At 42.0% G+C, this 25,814-nt stretch overlaps 1 protein-coding gene across 2 annotated transcripts in view; it reads left to right on the top strand.

The window, feature by feature from the left end:
* Positions 1–25,814, top strand: part of PDK3 (pyruvate dehydrogenase kinase 3) — an 87,280-nt gene that overhangs the window by 19,075 nt on the left and 42,391 nt on the right. For both annotated transcript variants that reach the window (XM_016193032.2, XM_016193031.2), the window contains exons 2-4: positions 13,405–13,546; positions 17,310–17,381; positions 22,882–23,066. In XM_016193032.2, coding sequence (XP_016048518.2) covers positions 13,405–13,546; positions 17,310–17,381; positions 22,882–23,066 — 399 coding nt within the window. The remainder of the gene's footprint in view (positions 1–13,404; positions 13,547–17,309; positions 17,382–22,881; positions 23,067–25,814) is intronic.

Below are 25,814 nucleotides of genomic sequence, written 5' to 3'. Positions count from 1 at the left end.
CCCCTCCCCCTCCCCCTCCCCCTCATCCTCCTCCTCCTTCTTTTTTACTGCTACCAGGATTATTGCTGGGTCTCAGTGCCTGCACGATGTATCCACCGCTCACGGTGGCTTAAATAAAATTTTTTATGAGTTTTACTGGCATTTTATTGTGGGACCAACACAAGGAAATTAAGACTATAATAATTCATCTTTGTTTTTAGTTTTAGGGAAGCTTCCAGAGATTTGAGATAAGCCCTAAGAATAGAACTACATAGAATGCAAGATCTCTGGAGTTATATTAACACAGAACAAGAATATAATCAAACCTTTGCTGACTATGGGCCACAGATCACATAGATGGGGCTTACATTCAACAACATTTATACATCTTTTCCCATATTTGGGAAATACTTTCTTCCCTGATCGAGCTCTCTATTCCTTCCTCTAACCATGACATCATCACCCCAGACAACAACCTAGGTCACCTGCTTGTCAGATGCCAAACCCAGACAAAAACTAATAAGGTCATGGGCCTCCTGGAATATACCTAAAATAGATCTTCTACCTTTTTCCAAAACGGAGATCTCAAATCTTCATCTGTAATACTCCTGTCCCCAGGTTCATGATTAGTCAACAATTCATTCTGCTCTAATATCTTTTTTAAATTTTTTATTTATAAAAAAGAAACATTGACTAAACCATAGGATAAGAGGGGTACAACTCCACACAATTCCTACCACCAGAACTCTGTATCCCATCCCCTCCCCTGATAGCTTTCCTATTCTTTATCCCTCTGAGAGTATGGACCCAAGGTCATTGTGGGATGCAGAAGGTGGAAGGTCTGGCTTCTGTAATTGCTTACCTGCTCTAAATAGATCTTTCTTTAGTGGTCAGGGAGGTGTTGTAGTGGATAAGGCATTGGACTATCAAGCATGTGGTCCTGAGTTCAATCCCCAGCAGTACATGTACCAGAGTAATGTCTAGTTCTTTCTCTCTCTCCTATAATTTTAAATAAATAAATAAATAAATTATCTTTAAAAAGGAAGGAAAATATTTTTAAAAAATCTTTCTTTAAAGGGCCAACAAGATAATTCTGGATAGTGCACTTGCTTTCATGGGCACCCTCTGCCCCCGGAAGCTTTGGTACCATGGTGTCTTTCTATCCCTGCCTCTGTCTTTCTATCTGAAAGAGTTGTCCTGGAGCAGTGAAGTCCCCCCAAAAAAAATAGAGAGAGAGAGAGAGAGAGAGAAAGTAAATGTTAATTGATACTGCTGCAAAGTCTCTTACAATTATGAAACTCTTTGTGGTCTGTTTCCTAAGAGGCTCAGACATGAAAATAAAGACTAAAATTAGGTGGGTCAAAAAAATGTTCTGGATGCTTAATTGCTGCCATCTAAGGAGCTCATTTACTTGCACCTCACTGAATTTACTGTCATCAGGTGCTTTTAGTAGTTAGTGCTTCTCAGTCCTGACTGTTCCTCAAACCCAAATGCCCCCCTACCCCTATAAGTCAGTTAAACCAATCTTGGGGGAGGGGCACTGCTCCCCCTCCCCAGTTTTCTGGGTCTTTGTTGTGCTGAGCATCAAGAGAGATAAGAACTATGTTGCGGGAGTCGGGTGGTAGCGCAGCGGGTTAAGCACACGTGGCACAAAGCTCAAGGACCGGCATAAGGATCCCGGTTTGTGCCCCTGGCTCCCTGCTTTGCAGGCAGTGAAGCAGTTCTGCAGGTGTCTCTCTTTCTCTCCCCCTCTCTGTCTTCCCCTCCTCTCCATTTCTCTCTGTCCTATACAACAACAATGACATCAATAATAATAACTACAACAACAAAAACAACAAGGGCAACAAAAGGGAATAAATAAATAAATAAATAAATAAATAAATAAACTGTGTTGCATCCAGTAAACTTTTTGCTTGTGCCTAAGCTAGGAACTTCAGGAGACTCTTACAAGCTGAAGGTAAACGCTCAAGTAGTTTTCTAGTTCCTCAGTATTGAACATTTTTGTTGTGGAGTGAAACTGAAGCCCTGGGGCATTGTCAAGGTGCAGTCCCTGCCCTCTAAGGAGCCTATTGCGCTCTAGGAAGCTGGGCTAAACACCTACCTCTGTATGTGCTAGCCAAAGCTTCTGAGCCCTGCGAGCTCACGGCAGTCTTCTTGCTGTCTCTGCCTCTCCTGTGAAGAAGGTTCGTGTACAAGTATTAGGCTTGGGGGATTGTGTGAGGTACTAACCGAATTGTCCTTCATCCAGAGTGTCCTTGGAAGCTTTCTGGGTGGAGCACACAAACAGAAGAACTGATACTTGTGTGTGCTGTGTTCTTGATCTCCAGCTCTTTCCAGAGCTGTCTCAGAATCTACATTATTAGGCAGGGCTAGTGCGGAATAAAGAAGTGTAGAGATATAGCCCCAAGCCTTCTTAGGTTCAATCAGTAGGAGTAGGGCTTCTCTCTAACTGACCCAGTTCTACACTTGGAAAAGTAGCCGTCCCAAGTAATGAAGACATCCTCTAGCTGGCAACATAACGTCTTGGCCACCTCTTCCAGAAATGAACCAGAGCTTCAGAGGTGAAGGGACCTTATATTTATATACCATTCACCATCTCTGAGACGCACTGGGAGACACAGCTATATTCCTCACAGCATTCAGGTGAAGTAGGTCTCTCTCTTTCTCAGGCAAAGATGCTGTAGCTTCCACGATTCAAGCAAATCATGGAGCAAAACCACAGTTTACTTTTCAGTAGGGTAGTTTGAGCATTTAAACATATCCTTTTTTTCCCATTCAACTCAATACAACATTGGCCCAATACAATTCTTTGCAATAAATAGAATCTCTATTAGTAATATTGGAATTGTCTCAGATTTGCTGTTAGTCAAGAGATTGAATGATCTAATGCTCAACTGGTTTTCTTATGTCTGAACATAAATAATTCCCTCACTCGGAAATGTTTGTTTTTTTGAATTAGTTGAACCAGTTCCTATTCTGTGGACTACCACTCTAGAGTCTTTGTCTTTGGGGTTAAGACAAGCAGTTTATATAGGCTTGTTCTCGTCTTGGTTTTATTTTTTTATGCCAACCTGCAGTGCAAGCTTGGGCAACTCACTTAATCCTCCTGTGCTTTAGTGTCCTTACCTGTGGACTAGAAATACTAGCCTTTAATCATGGGCTTACTGCACTGGCAGAACCGAGAGCACACAGTGGGCGCTGTCCATGTCGCCTGTGCCCTTTTTATGGCACAGTAGTGACACAGCATTTCCGGCATGAGACCTGCACCCTGCTCAGAATAAAGGCTGCGTAGGTAGCTCTTAGCATTGGATGTTAATTATCTTAGAGGTCCTAGCTATAGAAAATGATCCTTTTTTCCAAGAAACGTAGCCTTTCCGTTCAGCTTGTACTTCAAGCCTGATAGGCTTTGGAGTCTCTTCCTCCATATAGTGGTTAGCTTAACATTTACCTCAATTAACTCTGAAGATGAGGACAGTATGACCTTAACTCTCCCTGCCTCCGTGGCAACAGGGCATCGAGTAACCCATTAATCTGCGGTTAGAATTGGACCCTTAGCCCTCTAGGAGAAACAGGTCGCTTGCTGTGGGTCTGTGTGGATGCTTGCCAGCCACAACTCTGTGTGATACAACTTCTGAACACACACGGGCCTTTTCTCTCCACTCTAGCCTGCTGCCTGTTGACAGGGATCCCCAGGCAGGGGCTACCCTGGCAGGGGGCACAAATTGTAGGCTCCTGGTGAAATCCCTTTGTAACTTGATTTGAGCTTATGGGGCACACACGGGAACAAGTGTCTCACTAATCTGTTCATGGGGACAAATCCCCTCAAGGGAATAAACAATTTCATGAGAGGATCATGGCATTGGTGGCCCTTCCTCACTGCCCCTCAGCATAGACACAGATACCCTTGGAGGAAGGATGTAGAGGAAGGATGCCTACCTCAATTAAAAACCCCATCACAGGGGGCTGGGTGGTAGTGCAGCGGGTTAAGCGCATGTGGCATGAAGCTCAATGACCAGCATAAGAATCCTGGTTCAAGCCCCCAGCTCCCCACCTGCAGGGGAGTCGCTTCACAAACGTTGAAGCAAGTCTGCAGGTGTCTATCTTTCTCTCCCCCCTCTGTCTTCCCCTCCTCTCTCCATTTCTCTCTGTCCTGTCAAACAACAGCAGCAATGGCAACAACAACAACAACAACAAGGGCAACAAAATGGGAAAAATGGCCTCCAGGAGCAGTGGATTCATAGTGTAGGCACCAAGCCCCAGCGATAACCCTGGAGGCAAAAAAAAAAAAAAATTCACAGTCACCTTGTACCCTTCTTCCTGTAAGAACAACAAAAACAGTCACCTGCAGCTACCAAGACTTCATACCCCATTAGGAAGATTTGCATCTGGTCACATTTGTTTGAGATCTTTAAAATTTTGGGGCCAGTAGTGGTGCACCTAGTCGCACACACACATTACAATGCACGAGAACCTGTGCGCAAGCCCCTGGTCCCCACCTGCAGAGGGAAGCTTCGTAAGTGGTGAAACAGTGCTGTGGATGTCTCTCTCTCTCCCGCCTTCCCCCATCCCTCTCAATTTCTGTCTCTATCCAAAATAAAGGAAAAAAAAAAAAAAAGAAACACATTCTTGAAAAAAAATTCACGATAGACTGTTACAGATGAGAAAAAAATAGAATGGCTCTCATTAGAGAAAGAGCTTTTTTCTTTCTCTCTTTTTAAAGATGGCTTTATTAAAGAAGCATTTTGCTGTTATAATCTATTTTACTATGCCTTTATTGTCAGGTATTTAGCTTAGTTACAGGTTTCCTCCAAAATCTTGTATTTGGACAAATATCAGACCTTAGGAAAAACTGTAAGAATATTATACATCTAGCACCTAGTTACTTTGCCATATTTGCTTTTTATCTCTCCTTCCACAAACATCCTTATTTCTAGCTTTAGTCCTCCATCCCTCTTTACATATGCTTTTTTTTTTTTTTTTTTTTTTTTGCTGGGGGTGGTTTTGAACCATTTGGTATGTTGTAGACCTCATGACTCTTTGCCCTTAAATACATAAGTATTTACCTGTTTGTTTTTTTTTTCATGCTGCCAGGATTTCATTGGGCCTTTGTGCTTGCATGATTCCTCTGCTCCCAATGGACTATCTATCAATCAATCTATCTATCTAAATATTTATTTATTTACTCCCTTTTGTTGCCTTTGTTGTTTTATTGTTGTTATTGATATTGTCATTGTTGGATAGGACAGAGAAATGGAGAGAGGAGGGGAAGACAGAGAGCGGGAGAGAAAGACAAGACACCTGTAGACCTGTTTCACTGCTTGTGAAGCGACTCCCCTGCAGATGGGGAGCTGGGGGCTCAAACCGGGATCCTTACACCAGTCCTTGTGCTTCATGCCACCTGCGCTTAACCTGCTGCTCTACCGTTTAACTCTTGGACTATCTATACTTTTTTCAGATAGAAGATGTGTGGGGAAATGTCCAGCAATCATTTGGTTGGTGGGTGGGTGGCTTGAATTTCAATAAATCTAGGAACTTTTTTTCTTTTTTTTTTTTTTTACCAGAGCACTGATCAGCTCTGGCCTTTGGTGGTGTGGGGGATTGAACAAAGGTCTCTACCCCTGTGACAGAGGGTGAAAATGGGGGGAGGGGATTGCCTGGGGGAAAGGAGAAAGAAGAGGAGGGGGTGAAACACTGCTCCACGCTCATGAGGCTTCCTTCCCCTTTACACGGTGCTTCCATGTGACAACTGGGGCTCTCAAACCCAGATCCTCGCACTTGGTAAACTGCTGCACTGGGTGAGCCATCTCCTGTCCCCCCCTCCCCATGACATTAGACATTAGAATATTTTCCTTATAACAAGAACTTTATAACATTTGGGGGGGACTTATCACTGATGGTATAATAAAACTGAGCAGTCAAATTTCACCCAGTGGTTCCTGTATTAGACAGCTCAGTTCTAGAACATACTCAGAAGGCACTGTGACTATGGAAAGGTATAGGCAGAGCCCTGAAGAGGCTCCCACTTCCCAAACACAGTGCCTTGGATAGAGGGCTGTATGGGTGAAAAACAGTGAATTGGAAGTCTACAAACAAAAGATTGACCCTCAAAACATTAGGAGGCAGTCAGTAAAGTTTCCTTTAGGCCCTAAGTAAAGGAAAGGGCCTAAAGGAAATTCTCTGAAGGTACAAACTGAACTCTGGAAAGAAAGTTGGGGGTGGGGGTGAGAAAGACAGCATAATGGTTATGCAAAAAAAACTTTCATGCCTGAAGTTGAAAAACAAGATCAGAAGAGCAAACACAAGCAGAACCTGAACTGGAATTGGTGCATTGCAGCAAAGTAATAGACTCTGGGGTGGGTAGGGGTGGGGGGTGGATACAGGTCCAAAAAGGATGACAGAGGACCTAGTGGGGGTTGTATCGTTATATGGAAAACTGGGAAATGTTATGCATGTACAAACTATTGTATTTACTGTCGAATGTAATACTGTTGAATGTAAAACATTAATTCCCCAATAAAGAAATTAATTAAAAAAAAACTTTCATGCCTGAGGCTTCCAGGTTCAACCTCGCACCATCATAAACCAGAGCTGAGAAGTGTTGTGGTAAAGCAAGCAAACAAAGAAGAGAGAGAGAGAGAGAGAGAGAGAGAGAGAGAGAAAGGAGGGAGGGAGGGAGGGAAGAAAATTAGAGGAGAGATGCTGACTTGATCCTACCAAAAAGCTGTGTGACCAGGTATTTGGCCAGGACAGCTCTTTCTTACTGTGTGCCCTCCCAGCCTTCCCCCCAAGAGAAAAAGGAGTCTGAGCTCCCTTCCTGCCTGTCTAGGCAGGCTTTGGTTGCTTAGCTGGATTGGGGATGGCAGGAGGGGTTAGCTGTGTGGCTTCCAAGGCCATGCAGCTTCTCCCTGTGACGAGGCCTATGGCCAGGCCACCTCAAAGGGCATCCCAGTAGACAGACCATAGCTGTGAGTCAGGAAGCTTCAGCTGCTTCCCTGGTCTGTTGCTGTCCTGCCCTCAGCCACTGTGGTCCCCAGCTGAGGTCCCAGAGAAGTCTCAGGTGCCTGATCTCAATTTCCAGCCTTCAGGGTCTGTGAATGTAACAGAGGAGATAAGCATTGGGCTACAAGAAGTAGAGCAATATCTGGATTTTGCTGGGGTGTTAAAATTGTTGCTGTGCGCACGCTCCCCAGTCTTTGATGATTCCGGCCCGCTGCTAGTAATGTTAACACAGGCACAGTCTGGCTTAGACTGCAGACAGTCTGTTTGGCAGCCCCCAAGCACACTACCTATTTGGATTTCTTTTTAAATTCAGGGATGAGTTTTTCAAGCAAAGGAAAGCCGTTAAGCTTCTCAGTCATTGAAATATTATGTTTGAACATAGAATAAGTCATGTTTAAAATATAAATGAAAGGGATCGGGTGGTGGCGCAGTGGGTTAAACTCACAGGCGGTGAAGCAGGTCTGCAGGTGTCTGTCTTTATCTCCTTCTCTTTGTCTTCCCCTCCTCTCTCAGTTTCTTTCTTTCCTATCCAACAACAGCAGCAGTAGCAACAATAACAATAATGACAACAACAACAAGGGCGACAAAATGGGAAAAATGGCCTCCAGGAGCAGCAGATTTGTAGTGTAGGTACCAAGCCCCAGCAATAACCCTGGAGGCAAAAAAAAAAAGAAAAAGAAAAAGAAAAAAATATAAATGAAGCTTAAAGAAAGGGGAATGGGTTCTTTTGAAGGACTGTTCACTAAGTCATTGCTTTGTCTTGGTAAATACAAGAATTAATTGTTTTCTGTAACTTAATGTTCTTAAAGATCAAAATCTTACAAATATATCTAGAGAACAACCAAAGACCTGCCCCTAGAATACCATTTTAGTTATAACCCATTCATTTAGACATGGTTGGTTATAAAAACACATCTCAAGCTCAAGCATTTTAATTGTCAGCTTTTAGAAAAAGCTGCATTATTCTAGTGAGCTGATTGAGCTTTTTGGCTTTGGTGCCTTGCTAGTAATATTTCCATAGATCGCTCTCCTTTTCCATTTCCTGGTTCTGTTACTGCCTTCCCCGAACTACTTCCACCAAGTATTAAAGCTGAAAGGCTTGGTTAGCTAAAGATAGCCTTCAAGTAATTCAGAGGCACTTGGACATTTCTAGGTGGGGGGGCAGGTGCTCAGCCCTCTGCTTTAATTATAAGGTATAATATAAGCTTGCTCCATTAACTGAAGAACTAATTATTTTTCTCTTCCCCTAAATGATTAAAATAGGGCATTAGAGATCCACCAGAAACACGGGGCACCATGGCAACCAGGTGTAAGGAATCGGAAGTCTAAACTCTTGCACTCAGAAGCCTGTCAAACGTTCCTTTCTCGTGTGACCATCACTGAAAGGCCCCCCCGCAGTAAGGGGAAAGTCAGCTGTATTTCTGTGTCTAGTCATCCTACCACTTTGTGGAGGGAGGGCTATATAAACCTTCTTAGAGCTATCACTCCTGCAAATGCACTAATTGTTTCCAACCTCTCAGTGCAAGGGCAAAGTATGAAAACCAGAAAGCAGAAGAGAATTATACACTCATCAAAACTAGGAAGGAAAACTGAACAACTACTAATGGATGATTTATTTGCGTTCATGCAGTCTGATACTTCCCTCCCCTGCCTCCAGGATCATCCTGGGAACTGATTCTAGCGGAAAGTCTAGTAGGTAAATTTAATAAGATGAGATATATAGAAACAATAAAAACAGGAAATGAAAATTAATAAATGTAGAGAAGACCAAGTAAGTGGAGGCAAGTAACTGAAAAATACTCTATGTGAGAAGACTTACAATTTTTACCAGACCACAGCGAATTTCCAGCTTATGGTGGTGTTGAAGTTTGCCACAGACATGAAAGTCCTTTTGTATTACCATTATGCTATCTTCGTAGCCCTTAACCCTTTTATTTATTTATTACTATTGTCATTATTATTATTATACCAGAGCATGATTCAACTTTGGCTTATGATAGTTAGAACCTGGGACCTTTGGTGCCTCAGACATGAAAGTCTTTTTGTATAACCACTATGCTACTCCCCAGCCCTAAACCTTTGATTTAAATTGAACATGTGTTGATAGAACTAATACATGGAATAAAATACTTTCCAGCTTATGGGAAGAAAGCCTTAAAAAGGTTTTAAAGCTCAGACATTTCATATTTATTTTTAGGCTTGCTAATTGACTAGAAAAGGCTTATCTCTCTGTTTAAGCTAATGTATAATTAAGGTATCTTAGTCCAGAGAGTTTGTCTCTAAAGCTCAGTTACAACATAGGAGGCAAAACCTGAGATTTTTCAGGTACTCAAAAAAAAATACTAACTTTGGAAAAGATTATGCTTCCAACGAGTCACTGAGAAACTCTCTAAGTGAGGCACTCTAAGCGATGCCGTAGAGGATGGAATGATAGTAAATCATCCTTCTTTAAGTGCTTCCTAATTTTTTTTATCATAGACCAGGCCTAGTTAATTAACTTTAAAAATTATTTATTTATTTATTATCAAATAGACAGAGAAATTGAGAGAAGAGAGGGGAGACAAAGAGACACCTGCAGATCTGCTTCAGCACTTGTGAAGCTTTCCCTCTGCAGGTAGGGAGCAGGGGCTTGAACCTAGGTCCTTGTGCACTGTGTGATATATGCGCTCAACCAGGTGTGCCGCTGCCTGGCCCTTGTTAATTAACTTTTTTACTTAGTGCAGTGCTGACTTAGGAGAATATCAAGACCTTTTATTTTAAAATAAATAAAAGTGGATGGTAAGGACTTGGATCACATTTTAATCTTTTCTGATCCTTTTTTAATTATGTAGAATCACTGACTGGGCTGGGGGTGGGGGTTGCTGAAAAAGGCTTAGCCAGTACCATCTACTTGATCTGCTCCCACAGGGTCTCTGGACTGCTCTGTCTTCTAGGCATTGGCTTCATCAGTGGTTGCTGTCTCCAGAATCCCCTCATCTGGCAGTGGAGAAACCTGTTCATGTCACATGTTAAGCACTTTTAGCCCTCACCACAGCCTCTAGGAAATAGCTTTGTTCCTAATTTGCAGCAGGCTGCACCCAGGCGTCTAAGCAGGGCCGTGTAACAGCCCCTGGATTCTAACCTGAGTCAAAATCAAATACTATTGTGCCATGACTATACTTCTGGGCAGTAATCTTTTTTTTTTTTTTTTTTTTGCCTCCAGGCTTATTGCTGGGCCTTGGTGCTGGGACTAAGAATCTACTGCTCTTGGAGGCTTTTTTTTTTTTCATTTTTATTGGATAGGACAGAGAGAACTTGAGAGGGAAAGGAGAGATAGAGAGGGAGAGAGAAAGATAAGACACCTGCAGACCTTTTTCACTGCTTGTGAAGCCTCCCTCTGCAGGTGGAGAGCAGGAGCTCGAACCCACATCTTTGAACTGGTCTTTGTGCTTAGTACCTTGTGCACTTAACCGGGTGTGCCACCACCTAACCCCCATGGGCAGTAGTCTTTCCTCTGAATTTTGAAGCCCCCCAAGCTCTAAAAGTTGAACTTCCCTTTTCATACCATTGATGCCAAAATTCATCTCTGTGGCAGAACCCAACCTGAACTGACTTGGGGCCATGGTCTTTCTTGTGCTTGGAGTCATAGGCAGATTATTTGGCAGCCATATGATGTCTGACCATTAGGCCATTTTATACTGTAGGTGTATATACTACTCTTACTTTTCTGAACACTGCCTGTCTTTAAACTTTGAAGCTGTCTAGCACTCTGGACTTGACCTTTGCCACTTGGCATCAGCAGCCAGCGCTCACTCTCAGTCCCGCCCTCCTCTGACAGCTGCTTGTGAGTTGCTTCTAAATGCTATGGAATGGAAGTTAAGCATGTGAGTGAATGTTCACTGCCCTCAAGACCTGGGTAATCTTTTATAATCCTGAATTTATGCTGATGCTCCCAATTCCAATTTAGCACCTCAGAGTTTGTCCCCAGTCCCTTATTTCCACAGGGAGAATTTCAACATTTCCTTGTGCTTTTCAAAAAACAATCTTTTCTATGACTGGAAGATAGCTCACTTGGTAGAGCGTACGCTTTACATATGCGAGGACTGAGGTTTAAGCCTTTGGCACTACATGGGAACACCATGCACAACCCCTAGGGAAACTGCACAGACAACTCCTTCTCTTTATGTTTCCCTCTCTTCCTCCTCTCCTTATCTCTATCAAAAATTAAAAGGGAAAAAAAAAGTCTGCCTGGAACCCAATACACCCATCCAAAAAGAACTGTGTACACATATGTTCTTAGCAGCACACTTTGTAATAGCCAAACCCTGGAAGCAACCCAGGTGTCCAACAACAGATGAGTGGCTGAGAAAGTTGTGGTATATATACACAATGGAGTACTACTCAGCTATAAAAAATGGTGACTTCACCGTTTTTAGCCGATCTTGGATGGACCTTGAAAAATTCATGTTAAGTTAACTAAGTCAGAAACAGAAGGATGAATATGGGATGATCTCACTTTCAGGTAGAAGTTGAAAAACAAGATCAGAAGAGAAAACACAAGTAGAACCTGAATTGGAATTGGTGTATTGCACCAAAGTAAAAGACTCTGGGGTGGGTGTGTGTGTGTGTTTGGGGGGAGAATACAGGTCCAAAAAGGATGACAGAGGACCTAGTGGGGGTTGTATTGTTATATGGAAAACTGGGAAATGTTATGCATGTACAAACTATTGTATTTACTGTTGAATGTAAAACATTAATTCCCCAATAAAGAAATTTAAAAAAAAGTCTGCCTGGAGCAGTGAACTGTGCAGACACAAAGTACTGGCACCATAAAAAAAATTCTTTGTAGCTAACCAGGGCATAAAATCTTCCTCCTGGTATGTGAAAATGGAGATGTTGTATAGTTGGTCATTCATTTTATAATAGGCGCATAATCTGAAACAAAGCTGTCATACATTTTAAATGCTGATTGACCAAGGCCATATTTTCACAGTCTGGATGGTGGACAGTTGTCACTGGGACATTGTGCTCTTTCTTCCTTACTTGAAATCCTCCCTGAGGAGAAAGTGAAAGACAGAATCATTGTTTAGTTAAAGATTAAACTGTAGCCTATTTTCAAGGCAATGAGGACCAGAGAATTGAAGACTTTCATCCTCATTTTTTGGAAAATGGAGAAAGGGAGGGGCAGGGATTACTGAAGGTGGGGGAAAGGTTCTGCAGATGACTTTCAAAGTGGGTTCTTTCATTTCTAGTCCTGTTGAGTGGGGAAAGGAAAAAGAACCCGAGATCAGCTGGAAATGTTAGAAACTTCCCTTCTGAGTCTCTTACTGGCTGCCTTGATGACATTTGGGAAATGAGGTGATCTTGGAGAAGAAAATGGGTGGATGATCCCTGCTTCCTCTCTAGAGGCTGCCCGTTTCCCTGCAGCCTGCAGGGATGCTGGAGCAACCGGGCAGCCTGGGGACGGTGCAGAAGCTAGACTCTGTGACGCTGCTCGTGGCAGACCCTGGCCACGTCATTAGGTTGCATTTCTACACAATATGTAGAGACGAAATCATAATTTATTAGAGACAAAAAATGAACTTTCTCCATTTTCTTGAATAAGGCAGTGGAGATGCAGATAGACCAAGAGAGTAGAGATGTGGGGGCTGGAGCACATTTCTGCACCCCTGCTTCCACCCATCAGGTTTCCAGAGGGCTAATGATGGGGAGCAGGTTGAGTCCCCACACTCTGGCCCACAGTGCCCAGGGAGGGAGTAGTTTCTGGAACCAGTGCTTCTTCACTCTCAGTGTCCTGACTTTGTAAGTACACAGCCAGCTCAGCACTGCAGGAGTCTCCCTGTACCCCGACTTTAGTACTGGGTCAGCCTCCTGGACATGCAGTGGGAGTTCCTCCTGCTTCCTAGCTTCAGGAGAGAGGGACTCATTTTGGGTCTGTGTGTCTGTCAGAACTCAGATGTGTCCCTGCTCCCCAGAGTGGCAGAGCTCTGCTTCCTTTCTAAAGGCATTTAAGAAAGCCCGAGGAAGCAGTCAGCACACAGTAGGCGAATACTTGCAGGATGAATGGATCTGGAAACCCCCGTGGACAGGAGTGGATTTTCACGTTCTGCTACTTTTGTCCTTGGTAGTCTTTCCCACAGTGTTTATTTGAAAACAGAGCCAGATTATATCCCAGGTCACTTTTATGTCACTGCTGGTAACATTAAGAACTTCTGTTAAGGGAAAAAAAATGCTTTCAAGATCGCCTCTTGGAGTCACTGCTCTTTCTCTTTCCTAATTAAATTATTTTCTTAAACTTGCTATTTCAGGGTATAAAAATGTACTGGAGACTGACTGCAGGATTAGTTCATTTTTCCTGCCTGCCAGTAACTGTGCTGTCAAACAAACACTTTGCTATTCCGTCTGTGAACACTGTGAAATCATGGACCACTTTTCTTCTCTTATTAGGAAGAGACAATGCCTGTGAGAAAACATCATACATGTTTCTACGGAAGGAACTACCTGTGCGCCTAGCCAATACCATGAGAGAGGTTAATCTTCTGCCAGACAATTTGTTAAACCGGCCTTCGGTAGGCTTGGTACAGAGTTGGTGAGTAAATCGTGGCATCAGATGGGTCTCCCCGTTATCCCTAAGAGTATACGTGCTGCCTGTGTGGGAGTGAGTCATTCAGGATGGCTGGGTTTCCCACACAGTTAAAAGTTGTTTTTCAGGACCAATGCTGTAACTCACTTGGGAGAGTGTCAAATTTGCCCTGCTGCCTCCTCTCCCCCACCATACTCGGGTGAGGGGAGAGCTTTGGCCCTGTGGTCTTTCTTCCTCCCCCCCCCTTTATCTCTCTCTCTCTCTCATTGTATCTGGAAAAGTTGGCACAAGAGCAGTGAAGTCCTGATGGCAACCAAAAAAAGTTGTTTTTCGAGCTGGCATTTTAGACTTGTCTTAGTGAAGGTTATGGTAAACTACACACTGCACTACACGCTGTCCCAAGGACATTTTCTGGCCATCAGTGAGATCCTCATGGACAAAGTGCTGGGAAGCACAGAGAAATCTAGAGGAAGCAGGGCAGTGATGAGAGCAGGCCTACAGTCCTCCGGATGGGGGATGCTGAGGCTCCTTTTCTTTTCCTTTTAAGGAAGTTCCTTGAAAGCAGTATTTCTTTTTATAACAAATTAGTCACTTCTAAAAGAGGGAAGCTCAGACTGGAAACATCAGTACCTGCTGTGTGCCTTGTTTGCCCTGTGAAAAGTCTGAAAACTCTTAAGAGTAGAACTTCAGGTTCTACCAGTTACAGTTCTGAAGCTTAAAGCATGTGCTATTTAATTGAGTCGACTTGGTGTCTAACCTATCCAGAAGGCCAGCAGGCTTGAGGGTATTTTTAGAAGGGATTTACATATAGGGGGAAAGCTTACATTAGAAAAGCAAAGAAGTCCCCCTGGAGAAAGCTGGAGTGTGGGGAGACCAGATGTGGGCTCTCCTGCCAGCAGGTGGGGAGTACTGTCGTTTGGTACTGCCCCTTGATAGGTGGGTGGAATTGGCCGGGATGGGGACAGGATGAGTCTTTTACGGGATGGAAACACCTGGACAGGAAAAAAGAGAGTGTCTATTAATTAGCTTGTGTTTTGAGTGTAGACAGAGCCAGGCTAAAGAAAGAGAATGGACATTCAGCATTCATTCCTCAGAAATATTAGTCATAATCCATTCAAGGTGCTGGGCATGAGTTGTTTGGGAAACACTCCATTGGATGGGCATAGAGTGTGCAGACCCACCCCAGACAGGCAGCAGCTTCTCGCTGTGGGTCCTAGAGCCTGTCGTTTCCATATCGGCCAATCCCTTCCTGCCCTAACCTTATACATAGCTTGTTTCAGAGGGAGCAGCAAGCACTTGTTTGCATGAGACTTCTTTACTGCTTCAGGACCATCATTAGAGACTTTCCAGCAAAAGATGCATAAGCGCTGTTGGGGGCCACTGTCATGGGGAGTCTCAGTAGGCAAGATGACTTTCAAATGCCTTGGTCCTGGTAGCAGCAGCAGTCACACATTTACTACGATGGATGCCAAAGTTATTTTAGGAACTTCAAAGGGGATTGTTGGCAAAATACAGACTCAGAAAAATATTGAGATTTATTAATTGCAAACGTTGGCTACGTTTGTTCTCTCTTATTCACAGTGTCTGTCTCCCTTTGTGTATATGTGTATGTAAGATGTATGTGTCTATGGTATAACACACACACATGCACAGGCACACCTCAGAGACTGCGGGTTTGATCACTGCAAAGTGATTAGACGGGAACTGAGCGCATACTGGTAGGCATGTGGCACCAGTAGACTTGCTCTACCCAGGGCTGCATAGTACAATAAATCAAACCACAGTCAAACAAGGTGTGCATGTGTATGTCTCATACGTTACCATCCCAAATCATTTGGATAAATAGTAGCCCTTTATCCCTAAGTGCTTTAGTATGCTTCTTAAAGCAACTCTTAGAACACCAGTGTGATGGTCAAGCTTGGAAAATTATCCATGATAACAGCAGTATCTTCTAACATGTAGAATTTTACTAAATAGACCATATAATACCCTTTTATTAAAGCACCCCCCTTCAACATAGGAGTCCTCTTCAGGAGCTTGTGTTATGTTACTACTTCCTTTTCCTTTGAAAAGGGTCTTCTGTATAATAGATCAAGAAGCCTACCACTGTTGGTGTGTTTCTTGCTCTCTTGGTTTTCATGCTTGGAAACTCAGCAAACTCTTTGACATCTCTCCATTTATGACCATGCTCTTTAAGTGGACCACCCCCTTTGGGAAGAAAGGGATATGTGCCTGACATTCTGATAGCATGTGGTGGGTCAGAGGACATTACCATGGTTAGTTAGTTCTGGCCATGGTAGTTTGGCCTAGTGATTAGAGCAAGACCTGATCCATTGTCTTACTTGCCCAGGAACTTGAAAAAGCAGCTGCATAGAGGACCACAGTGTCATATAACAAAGTTCAGGCAAGGCTGGCCAGTAAAACACCATTCCTGTTTATGCATTTATAGGCTTAGTCATTTTCAGTTACTGACGTGTCCTTGTGCTCTATCCAGAGCTGAGGAGCAGAACCCATGTAGCTGAATAGAAATAACTAGACAAAGGAGTATTTCTTCCAGGACATGTTAAGACCTAGACCAGAGATCTCACACCTCTAAGTAATTGAGTTTGACTCCCCTCCAGACCTAGCTGGCCCCATCTGGATGTAGCAGCTAATTAAGGCACTTCTTCAGTCCTCTTTCTCTGTGTTCTTCTGACACATTGTTTCTTATACTGGCCCTGACTGAGACAGCAAACTGTTCTTAATCTAGAATCTGTTTTTGAGGTCCCAACCAAGACTCCTCCTCCATTACACACTTGATGACATCAGTTTAACTCTGAGAGGTGGGAACTCTTTTAATTTCTAATCCCTAAATTCTTGGTTATACTCCAGTAACATGCATGTGATCGGTTAAACAAAAATTCATTGGGCAGGGGTAGATGGCATAATGGTTATGCAAAGAGACTCATTTTAAAGTCCCTGCACTACCATAAGCCAGAGCTGAGCAGTGCTCTGGTAAAAAAAAATTAAAAATGAATGAATAAATAAAAAAATAAGTAAAATTCATTAATGATAGACAATGAGAGGAGAGAGAACACCAAAGTGTCACTCTGGCATGTAAGATGCTGAGGAGCTAACTCAGGACTTCATGCTTCTAAGTCTAGTGCTCTAGCCACTCTACTACAACATGTACTTCTTACAGCCGTAGATTTGGTGTACCTGTTAGGTTATGCTTGCAAGTAACAGGAAATCCAGTGTCACTTGAGTTAGAATTTAGATGACCATGGAACTCTTGAGATGCAGTGTTGGGTGTATATTTGACTCCCAGATTCCTTAGGCTCCCTAGGCCCTGCTGTCTTGGTGTCAGTTTCATTTCCAGACTGGATTTGCTCCTGGTGACAGAACGGCTGCAGTGGTTGCAGACTTTACACCTGCCGAGTGCAGTGGGAAGCAGAGCGAGTTGGTTTCTCCTCAACACCCCCCCCCCATTGCACTGGCCCAAACTGAGATGGTGTGGCCACTGCTAAGCTGGTCTGTGCTCAGAATACCGTGACTCAGCCACAGGCTTAGTTAGACCCAGCTATTGAACTAGTAACGAGAGAAATAAGAGTGCCACAGCCAAATTGGACTGCCCAGGTGCTTTGAATGGCCTTGTTCGCTGAATGCATGTGTGCTGTTTGGAGACGGATGAATGACTGAGTAAAATTTGGGGGGTGCTTTTAGGGAGAAGGAATGATAGAATGGATGTTGGGTAAACAACTAACATAGAAAGTTTTTTTTTTTTTTTTAGGTACATGCAGAGTTTCCTTGAGCTCTTAGAATATGAGAACAAGAGCCCTGAGGACCCACAGGTCTTGGACAAGTAAGTATGGCAGCAGACTCACCCCAAAATAAAAATATTTAGGAAAGAAAAGTTTTTTGGTTAGTGTAGCCAACACGTGTCATTTAGAAAAGGTATAATTTGGTCGAGCACTTTTGGTTTCTCGACAGCAACTGAATACTGCGTTTTTTGAAACATTGAGTTAAGATTGTAACTTAGTGTAAAAGGATTAAGGATGCTTCATCTTGTGCTTCCTGATCTGATTCTCAGCACATTGAGTCAAAGTGAACTGGTGCCGGCTCTCACTATAAATATTGCAGTAAATGTTCCACCTAGTGGTAGTTTTTGAGAATGCAATGGCCTCTGTAAATATATGACTTCCCTAACTTGATCCTTCACAGTTTTTTTTTTTAATTATTATTTCTTTTTATTTTTCTTTTTTGCCTCCAGGGTTATTGCTGGGGCTTGGTACCTGCACCACGAATCTACTGCTTCTGGAGGCTATTCCTCTTTTGTTGCCCTTGTTGTTTTATCATTGTTTTGGTTACTATTATTGTGGTTATTGATGTTGTTGTTGGATAGGACAGAGAGAAATCGAGAGAAGAAGGGAAGACAGAGAGGGGGAGAGAAAGACAGACACCTGCAGCCATGCTTCACTGCTTGTGAAGGACCCCCTCACAGGTGGGGAGCCAGGGGCTCGAACTGGGATCCTTATGCCAGTCCTTGTACTTCGTGCCATGTGTGCTTAACCCGCCTCGCTACCGCTCAACCCCCCCTTTGAAATTTCTTTATTGGGGGATTAATGTTTTACAGTTGACAGTAAATACAATAGTTTGTACATGCATAACATTTCCCAGTTTTTCACATAACAATACAACCCCCCACTAGGTCCTCTGCCATCCTGTTCCAGGACCTGAACTCTCCCCCTCCCCGTCCCCCCAGTCTTTTACTTTGATGCAATACCTTTACAGTTTTTTTAAAAATAGATTTTCAAGGGGTGGGTGGTGGCGTACCGAGTTGAGTACACATACTGTAGTGTACAAGGACCCGAAGTGGCTCTCCTTCTCTATCTCACCTTTCTCTCTCAATTTCTGTCTCTATGCAATAAATAAATCAATCATATTAATTTAAAAGACGAAATAGATTTTCAGGGCTGGGGAGATAATAAAGTGGTTCTGCAAAAGATTTTCTTACCCGAGGTTTGAAAGCCAGGCTCCAGCCCCATCATAATCCAAAGCTGAGCAGTGCTGTGGGGAAAAAAAAAAAAAAAAGATTTTCAGTGTGATACTGTATTTGCACTTAGAAGGACTATAATGGTTTTATTTTGGAGACACATAAAATGTGTGCTTTTTCTATAATAACCTAAGTTCTGTTACTGCCATTATGCAGAAACCTGCTAAATTCTTATGCTGATAGAAAATTCTCTTTCATTTTCATTTACTCCTAGACAGAGTATGGTTCTCCCCAAGAGGAACTAAGTGTCACCTGTACATTTCTCCTTTTCATGTGCCTGTGTGCGTGTAGTAGGCCTATTGCACTGAGAAATTTCTTCCTAAGTAGAAACCGTCTCTCCTCTCTCTCTCTCTCTCTCTCTCTGTGTGTGTGTGTGTGTGTGTTCCAAATGAAGAAAGCCATTCCATACCCAGAAGTGATCTTAGGAAAATAATAAGACAAGGTGAATAGCTGTTTGAAGAGTATTCTTAAAAATGAGGACCGAACTCTGACTTCAGTTATTAGGGTGTGGATTTGTGGCAGTATATGATAAGAAATTTCATAATATATTTATTTCCTGGAGAGAACCCTGTGTGCCAGTTTCTGGAAAGCTCAAGTGTGATTCGTGTGCACAAGTCTTTGTAAACTGCCAGATGCTGGATCCAGTGAGATCACAGTCATAAGATCTTACCCAGTGGGTTTCAAGAACCTGCCCAGGTTCAAGGCTCTAGTTAGGAAACTGGGGTCTGGCAAGCCTATTTCTACTGATGAAAGAGGAGGTGAAAAGCAAGTGGGTTGCTTCACTCCCAGTAGCTGCCTTTTCTGTTCAGTGAACTGGGAGTCATGGGCAGGTAACCCATTTTAGTAAAGTGAAAGTAGATTAGAACACAAACTTGTTTATTATAATGGAAATGTTTTAAAGGCCTTAGATATTTGGTTTGAGATCTTCCCTATGAGGCTATTCTCCTGCCTTCATAAACTGAGGCACTTCTCTACTATAATGAGTTACCTCACTTGAGAATATTTGATTTCTGTATATTGAAAGGGCATTAGGTAAAGGGCATATTGTCTATTATATAGTTCCTTGTGGATAATTATGACGTAGTCTCAGAGTTGGTTTATTCTTTTCTCTCATCATTGAGAAGAATAAATAAAAGGAAAGTCACTTCAAGTCTCCACTACCAGAGGACAACCACTGTTCCCATTTTCCCTCCGCCCACACTTTCTCCTAGGCCTGCATATTTCTGTGTAAAAATGACTTTATTGCCACCAGGGTTATCACTGAGTTGTGGTGCTGGCACTACGAAGCCATCACTCCCAGTGCCAACCCCCCCTTTTCTTTCCTTTTTTTCTTGTTAAGTAGGACAGAGATAAATTGAGAGTGTGTGGGGGGGATAGGGAGAAAGAGAGACACCTGCAGACCTGCTTTACCACTCATGAAGCTTCCCCCCTGCAGGTAGGGAGCAGGGGCTTGAACCCAGCTCCTTGCACATGTGTGCTCAACTGGGTGTGCCACTGCCTGGCCACTGTAAAATTATTTTTAAGGATTAATTTATCAGAAAGAAGGAGAGGGAGGGGGGTGGTGGGGAGAGACCAGAGCATCACTCTGGCACATGAATTCGGGACTTGAAAACTAGAGAGTACAACATTTTACCACTTCCTGGGCCATGTGCATTTTTTTTTAACAACAATAATGTTGACAGCATTACAGATATATAATATCATTAATAGTTTCAGGGACTGGGCAGTGGTGCACCTGCTTAAGTGCATATAGTACTATGTGCAAGGACCTGGGTTCAAGTCCCCACTCCCCACCTGCAGCAGGGATACTTCTGGAGTGGTGAAGCAGATCTCCAGATGTCTGTCTTTCTCTCTCCCTTTCTCTTTCTCCCCTCCCTTCTCAATTTCTCTGTCCTATTAAATAAAATAGGAAAAAAAAAAAGAGGAAAAAATGGCCACCAGGAGTGGTAGATTCCTAGTACCAGTACCGAGCTCCAGCAATAACCCTGGAAGTAAAACAAAAAAAAAAAAGTTTCATAATGGTCTAGGTATAGATAAAGTCATGTGCTTTGAGCTCCTTTGGCTTTAGAACTGTTTGTTCTTGTCTCCATAAACTCTGCTCTTAAGAATAGCTCTTAAATACAGTTGTTTACCTTATCCCGTTAGTTTCCTAGAATTAGTTTCTGGGAACCAAATGCCTTCTTTTGTGCTATTGATTTCTATTGCCAGATTGTTCATCAGATATGTGTGTTATGCTCTCATTTTAGCCAACACTGGTTTTTCTTGTAGTTTAATAAGTGGAGAATCGGATTTCGTTGTTTTCACTTGCTTTTTAAAAACTGATTTTTAAGGCAAAATTACAGCATTATCAATTCCTTAGTGGTAACTTTTCCATTGATGCCAGGTCCCTCACCCAGTCTTCTATTAGGATGCTCATCTGTACAATTATTAACAATAGTGACTCTTGCTAATAGGTTTTCCTGCTTTATATGTGTCCCTGTAGAATTGCTGAAGTCTTGCATAGTTATATGATTTGTTACTTCATGACTTCTGCCTTTGGTATTGAGCTTAGAATCTCCTCTACCCAAGGTTATACATATATGTACTTGTTTTCTTTTTACCTTTTTTGTAATTTGTTTCTTTCACATTTATATATTTTAACCTATTTTTTGGTTCAAGACCTGAAATTAGAAAGTGGCTTATAGTCTTAGCCAGCTCTCCCAGCTAATTAATTTCTTTACTAACTAGCAATTTCCTGCATCAATATGCTAGATTTTCATATGTGCATATTCACTCACCCTTGGGCATGGTTCCAAGCTTTTTATTTAGTTCCACTGACTTGTCTTTCTATTCTTAGTTACCATTCTTAATATATTTTTCCTCTGCATCTTTATAATAATGTACCAGAATACTAGAAAAGATTTGCTCTAATATCCTTTGTTCTATCTTTATTTCATCACTATATTTTCTGCTATGAAAAATTAATTGTAAACTTTTACTCTTAAAATTTTTGGCATTATTTATTCACAGAAGCTTTTGCTTTGAGACTCCTGAGTAAATATTTGGAAATCTTTTTTTAATTGTTATGTTATCAGAATAAATAGTAATATGTTCTGCAGTCATTTATTTAACAAACACTTATAGAGACTATCTAGGTGGGGGCTGGGTGTAGGCACTGGCACACCTGGTGCACCTATGTACACATTATCATGAGTGGGGACCTGGGTTCAAGCCCCCCCCATGAGCACTGGAGCTATGCTGCAGGTGTCTCTTTTCCTTTCTACCTCTTTCTCCCTGTCGATTTCTCTCTGTCTCTATAAAAATAGGGGGGGGGGGAATGGTCGTTTTCAGCTGTGTATGAAGTTGTCATGCAGGCACCAAGTCCCAATGATAACCTTAATGGCAAAAGAAAAAAAAAAGAAACTTTATAGATAATCACCCATAGAGCTGGTGGATTTCTAAATGGCATTTGAGCATTTTATTTTCTTACTAAAACCATTTGACTTCTGCTGTCTGAAGGAAGAGTTTCTTTTCTTTTTTTTTTTATTTGGGGGGGGATTAATGGTTTACAGTTGACAGTAAAATACAGTAGTTGATAATATTTCTCAGTTTTCTGCATAACACTCTAAACCCCACCTAGGTCTTCTTCCGCCATCATGTTGAAGGGAGAGTTTCTATAGGTTTCAGGCAGTTTCTGTAGGTTTCAGGTGGTGCACCTGGTTGAGTGCACACACATTACAGTGTATGAGGACCAGGGTTCAAGTCCCTGCTCTCTACCTTTAGGGAGAAGCTTCATAAATGGTGATACAGTGCTGTAGGTCTCTCTCTCTCTCAATCTCTCTCTTTCCCATCCCTCTCAATTTCTCTCTGCCTCTATCCAAAATAAATAAAATTTTAAAAAAAGGTTTCAAGTAAATACTTGGGTACTATTTCCCTGAGTATTTCCTTATAATTTGTAGTTATAATGACATTGCTACCTATAGAAGTACTGGCAGGTGGGCGGTGGTACGTCTGGTAGAGCTCACACATTACAGTGCACAAATAACTCAGGTTCAAGGCCCTGGTCCTAACCTATAGTGGGGAAGTTTCATGAGTGGTGAAGCAGTACTATTTCCTCCCCTCTGCATTCCCCTCCCTTCTCAGTTTCTCTCTGTCTCTATCCTAATTAAATAAGTAAACGCACACATGCATACACACATGCATGCATACATACAATATTTAAAAGAAAAAAAAGACTTGCTGGCAGACAGATGCTCTAGAGACAGAGCTGGGAAGTTTATTCATCTGCCTGAGAGATATAAAAGCTGACCACTTTTTGTTTCCCTTCTAGCTTTCTACAGGTTCTGATTAATGTCAGAAATAGACACAATGATGTGGTTCCTACAATGGCACAAGGAGTGATCGAATACAAAGAAAAGTTTGGCTTTGATCCATTCATTAGTAGTAACATCCAATACTTTCTGGATCGGTTTTATACCAACCGCATCTCTTTCCGCATGCTTATTAACCAGCACAGTAAGTTGGGTTTTGTTGGTTCCAGTTTTGAAAAGATAATGGGATTGTTGTTCCCAAATGTATTTTCCAGTCACTTCCCCTTTACTTTTATTGGTGTGTATGTTTGCCCCCAGAAATGTCATCCTGAGCAAATCTGGAAAACACCAGAGGGAGTCAGGCACTGTTTCTCTTATCTGTGGGAAAAAAAGGACACTCAGAAGTAGTATTAAGTGTAGGTATGACTTAGGAAGTGAAGGCAGGATCATAGAGAAAAAGTGGGCCAAAAAGATATAGATAGAGAGCTATAGATATAAAGTCAACCTGTATCTGTGACTCTGCAGATACTACTGTAGTTTCCGATGAAGGGGATGGGGCACAGAACTCTGGTAGTGGGAACAGTGTGGAATTATGCCCATGCTATCTTATAATTTTGTAAATCAATGTTAAATCACTAATACAAAATTTCATCCTTTATGAGTTTTCTCCAAAGTGAATCCTTCTAACAAGCTATTTGTTGGTATTCTGTGTTAAAGAACTCCTCGAGTCATTCCTCATATTTTAGAGGCAGGACCAGCTGCTTTTTAAACTTTTGCTGTCACCTTCCCCGTGGGGACAGGGAATGAGCTGCAATGGCAGCCAGACACTCATCTCTGAGTGCTTTCATGTCTTTGAGAATATGTCCAGTCTTACCCAGAATGCTGTATGTTTTCATTTTTGGTTTTAAAAACATTGTTACTGGGAAAATAGAATTGCCACATCGACAGCATGAGCAGCTGATCCCTTATTTCACAGTGATCACTGAGATCATATTAAGTGAATTGTCAAGCTATAATCTCATACAGAGTTTGGTTCACTCCTCAAGCTGATAAGCAGATAAGAAAAAAAAATTAAAATTTTCTTCATAGGCACTAGGTGATGGTGCACCTGGTTAAGCACACACACTACAGTGCACAAGCCCCCGGTCCCCACCTGCAAGGGGAAAGCTTCATGAGTGGTGAAGCAGAGCTGCAGGTGTCTGTCTCTCTGTCTCTCTCCCTCTCTATCCTCTCCTCCCTCTCAGTTTCTGTCTTTATCCAATAATAAATAAAATTAAAAAAAAAATTCTCCACAGAAAACTTGTAGCATTGTCTGTTTGATTAATTTCATATTTTTTTCTTGCCACATATGCTCTATGAGGTGTGCCACCACCTGGCCCCTTTAAGTTCATAATTCTTTGGAAAAAATATCCATACATCTAGAATCTAAATCATCTTTTCTGAATCATGAAATGGACAGAGCATCTTTATTTTACTGATTTGATTTGTCTGGTTAAAGGAGCTTTATGCAGCTCTTAAATATGGATTCTAGACATGTTTATATATATGTTATTTAATTAATTAATTAATTAAATTTTTTTACCAGAACACTACTCAGTTTTGGCTTACAGTGGTACAGGGGATTGAACCTGGGACTTTGGATCCTCAGGCTTTAGTCTCTTTGTATAGTCATTATGCTGTCTCCCCTGCCCAATGCATATATATATTATTTACTGGATAGAGACAGAAATCAAAAGTGAGGTGAGAGAGAGAGGAAAGAAAGATGCTTGCAACACTGCTTCACCACTTGTGAAGCTTTTCCCCTGCAGGTGGGGACCAGGAGCTTGAACCTGAGTCCTTACACACTGCTCTACTGAGTGCACCACTGTCTAGCCCCCTACTGAATGTCTGTTTTCATTAAAATTGAAATGCATGACAGTTTAGGGTAAGGGAGATAGCTTCATGGCTTTATAGAAAGACTCATACCCGAGGCTCCAAGGTCCCAGGTTCAGTCCCCCACACCACCATAAGCCAAAGCTGAGTGATGCTATGGTAAAAAACAAAACAAACAAACAAACCAAAATTAAATGCATGACAGTTATAGAGAAAAAAACTTAAATATTGTTCAACTAGAGAACTTAGATAACTACGATTTTGTTCTGGCCTGGCTATGTGTTCATTTAAACATACCTGCTTCTAGATCTTTGATTAAGCTTGTACCTCTGTTTTACCTCCCTTTAATCATTTAGAACTTTATGTATTTGTCATATAGTTAAATAGTTAAAATCTCCACTACTTTAGAGCATTCTTCCCAAGTCAGATTACTAGTTTCTACCACTGAGCTACCACCATGGCTCTCAGATTACTATTTTCTTAGGGGATACTTCAGATTTTTTAAAAAACATAAATATCTGTAACACTTTTTAAAAAAATTTCTTTATTGGGGAATTAATGTTTTACATTCAACAGTAAATACAATAGTTTGTACATACATAACATTTCCTAGTTTAACACGTGCTTTTGAGGGGGAGAGAGAGAGAGAGAGAGTCCGGGACCAGAGTACTGCTCGGCTCTGGCATCTGACAGTGCCAGGAACTAGACTTGACCTCTGGGACTTCAGACCAGTAAGTCCTATGCTCTAATGCTGAGCCCACCTTATGACTTTAATTAAGAAGTAAACTTTTGGAATCCTTTGCATTGTGTGTTTGGATGTACTTTTACATGTACTGTAACACTCTTGTTTGTGTATACTGCACTGAAAATAATGTACAGTGGAGAAGACACTTGACAACCTGATCTAATTGTGCCAACTGCTTTTTTTTTTTTTTTTTTTTTTTTAAGCAGAGCACTGCTTAGCTCTGCTTGTGGGGCGGAGGACTGAACCTGGGACTTTGGAGCCTTAGACATAGAGTCTCTTTGCATAAGCATCATGCTATCTATACCTGCCCTCAATTACATTTTCTAAATATTGGGC

Source organism: Erinaceus europaeus, chromosome X (genome assembly GCF_950295315.1).
Source record: "Erinaceus europaeus chromosome X, mEriEur2.1, whole genome shotgun sequence".
NCBI lineage: Eukaryota > Metazoa > Chordata > Mammalia > Eulipotyphla > Erinaceidae > Erinaceus > Erinaceus europaeus.
The sequence above is the reverse complement of the archived record's forward strand: the minus strand, read 5'-3'. Positions and strand labels throughout refer to the sequence as shown.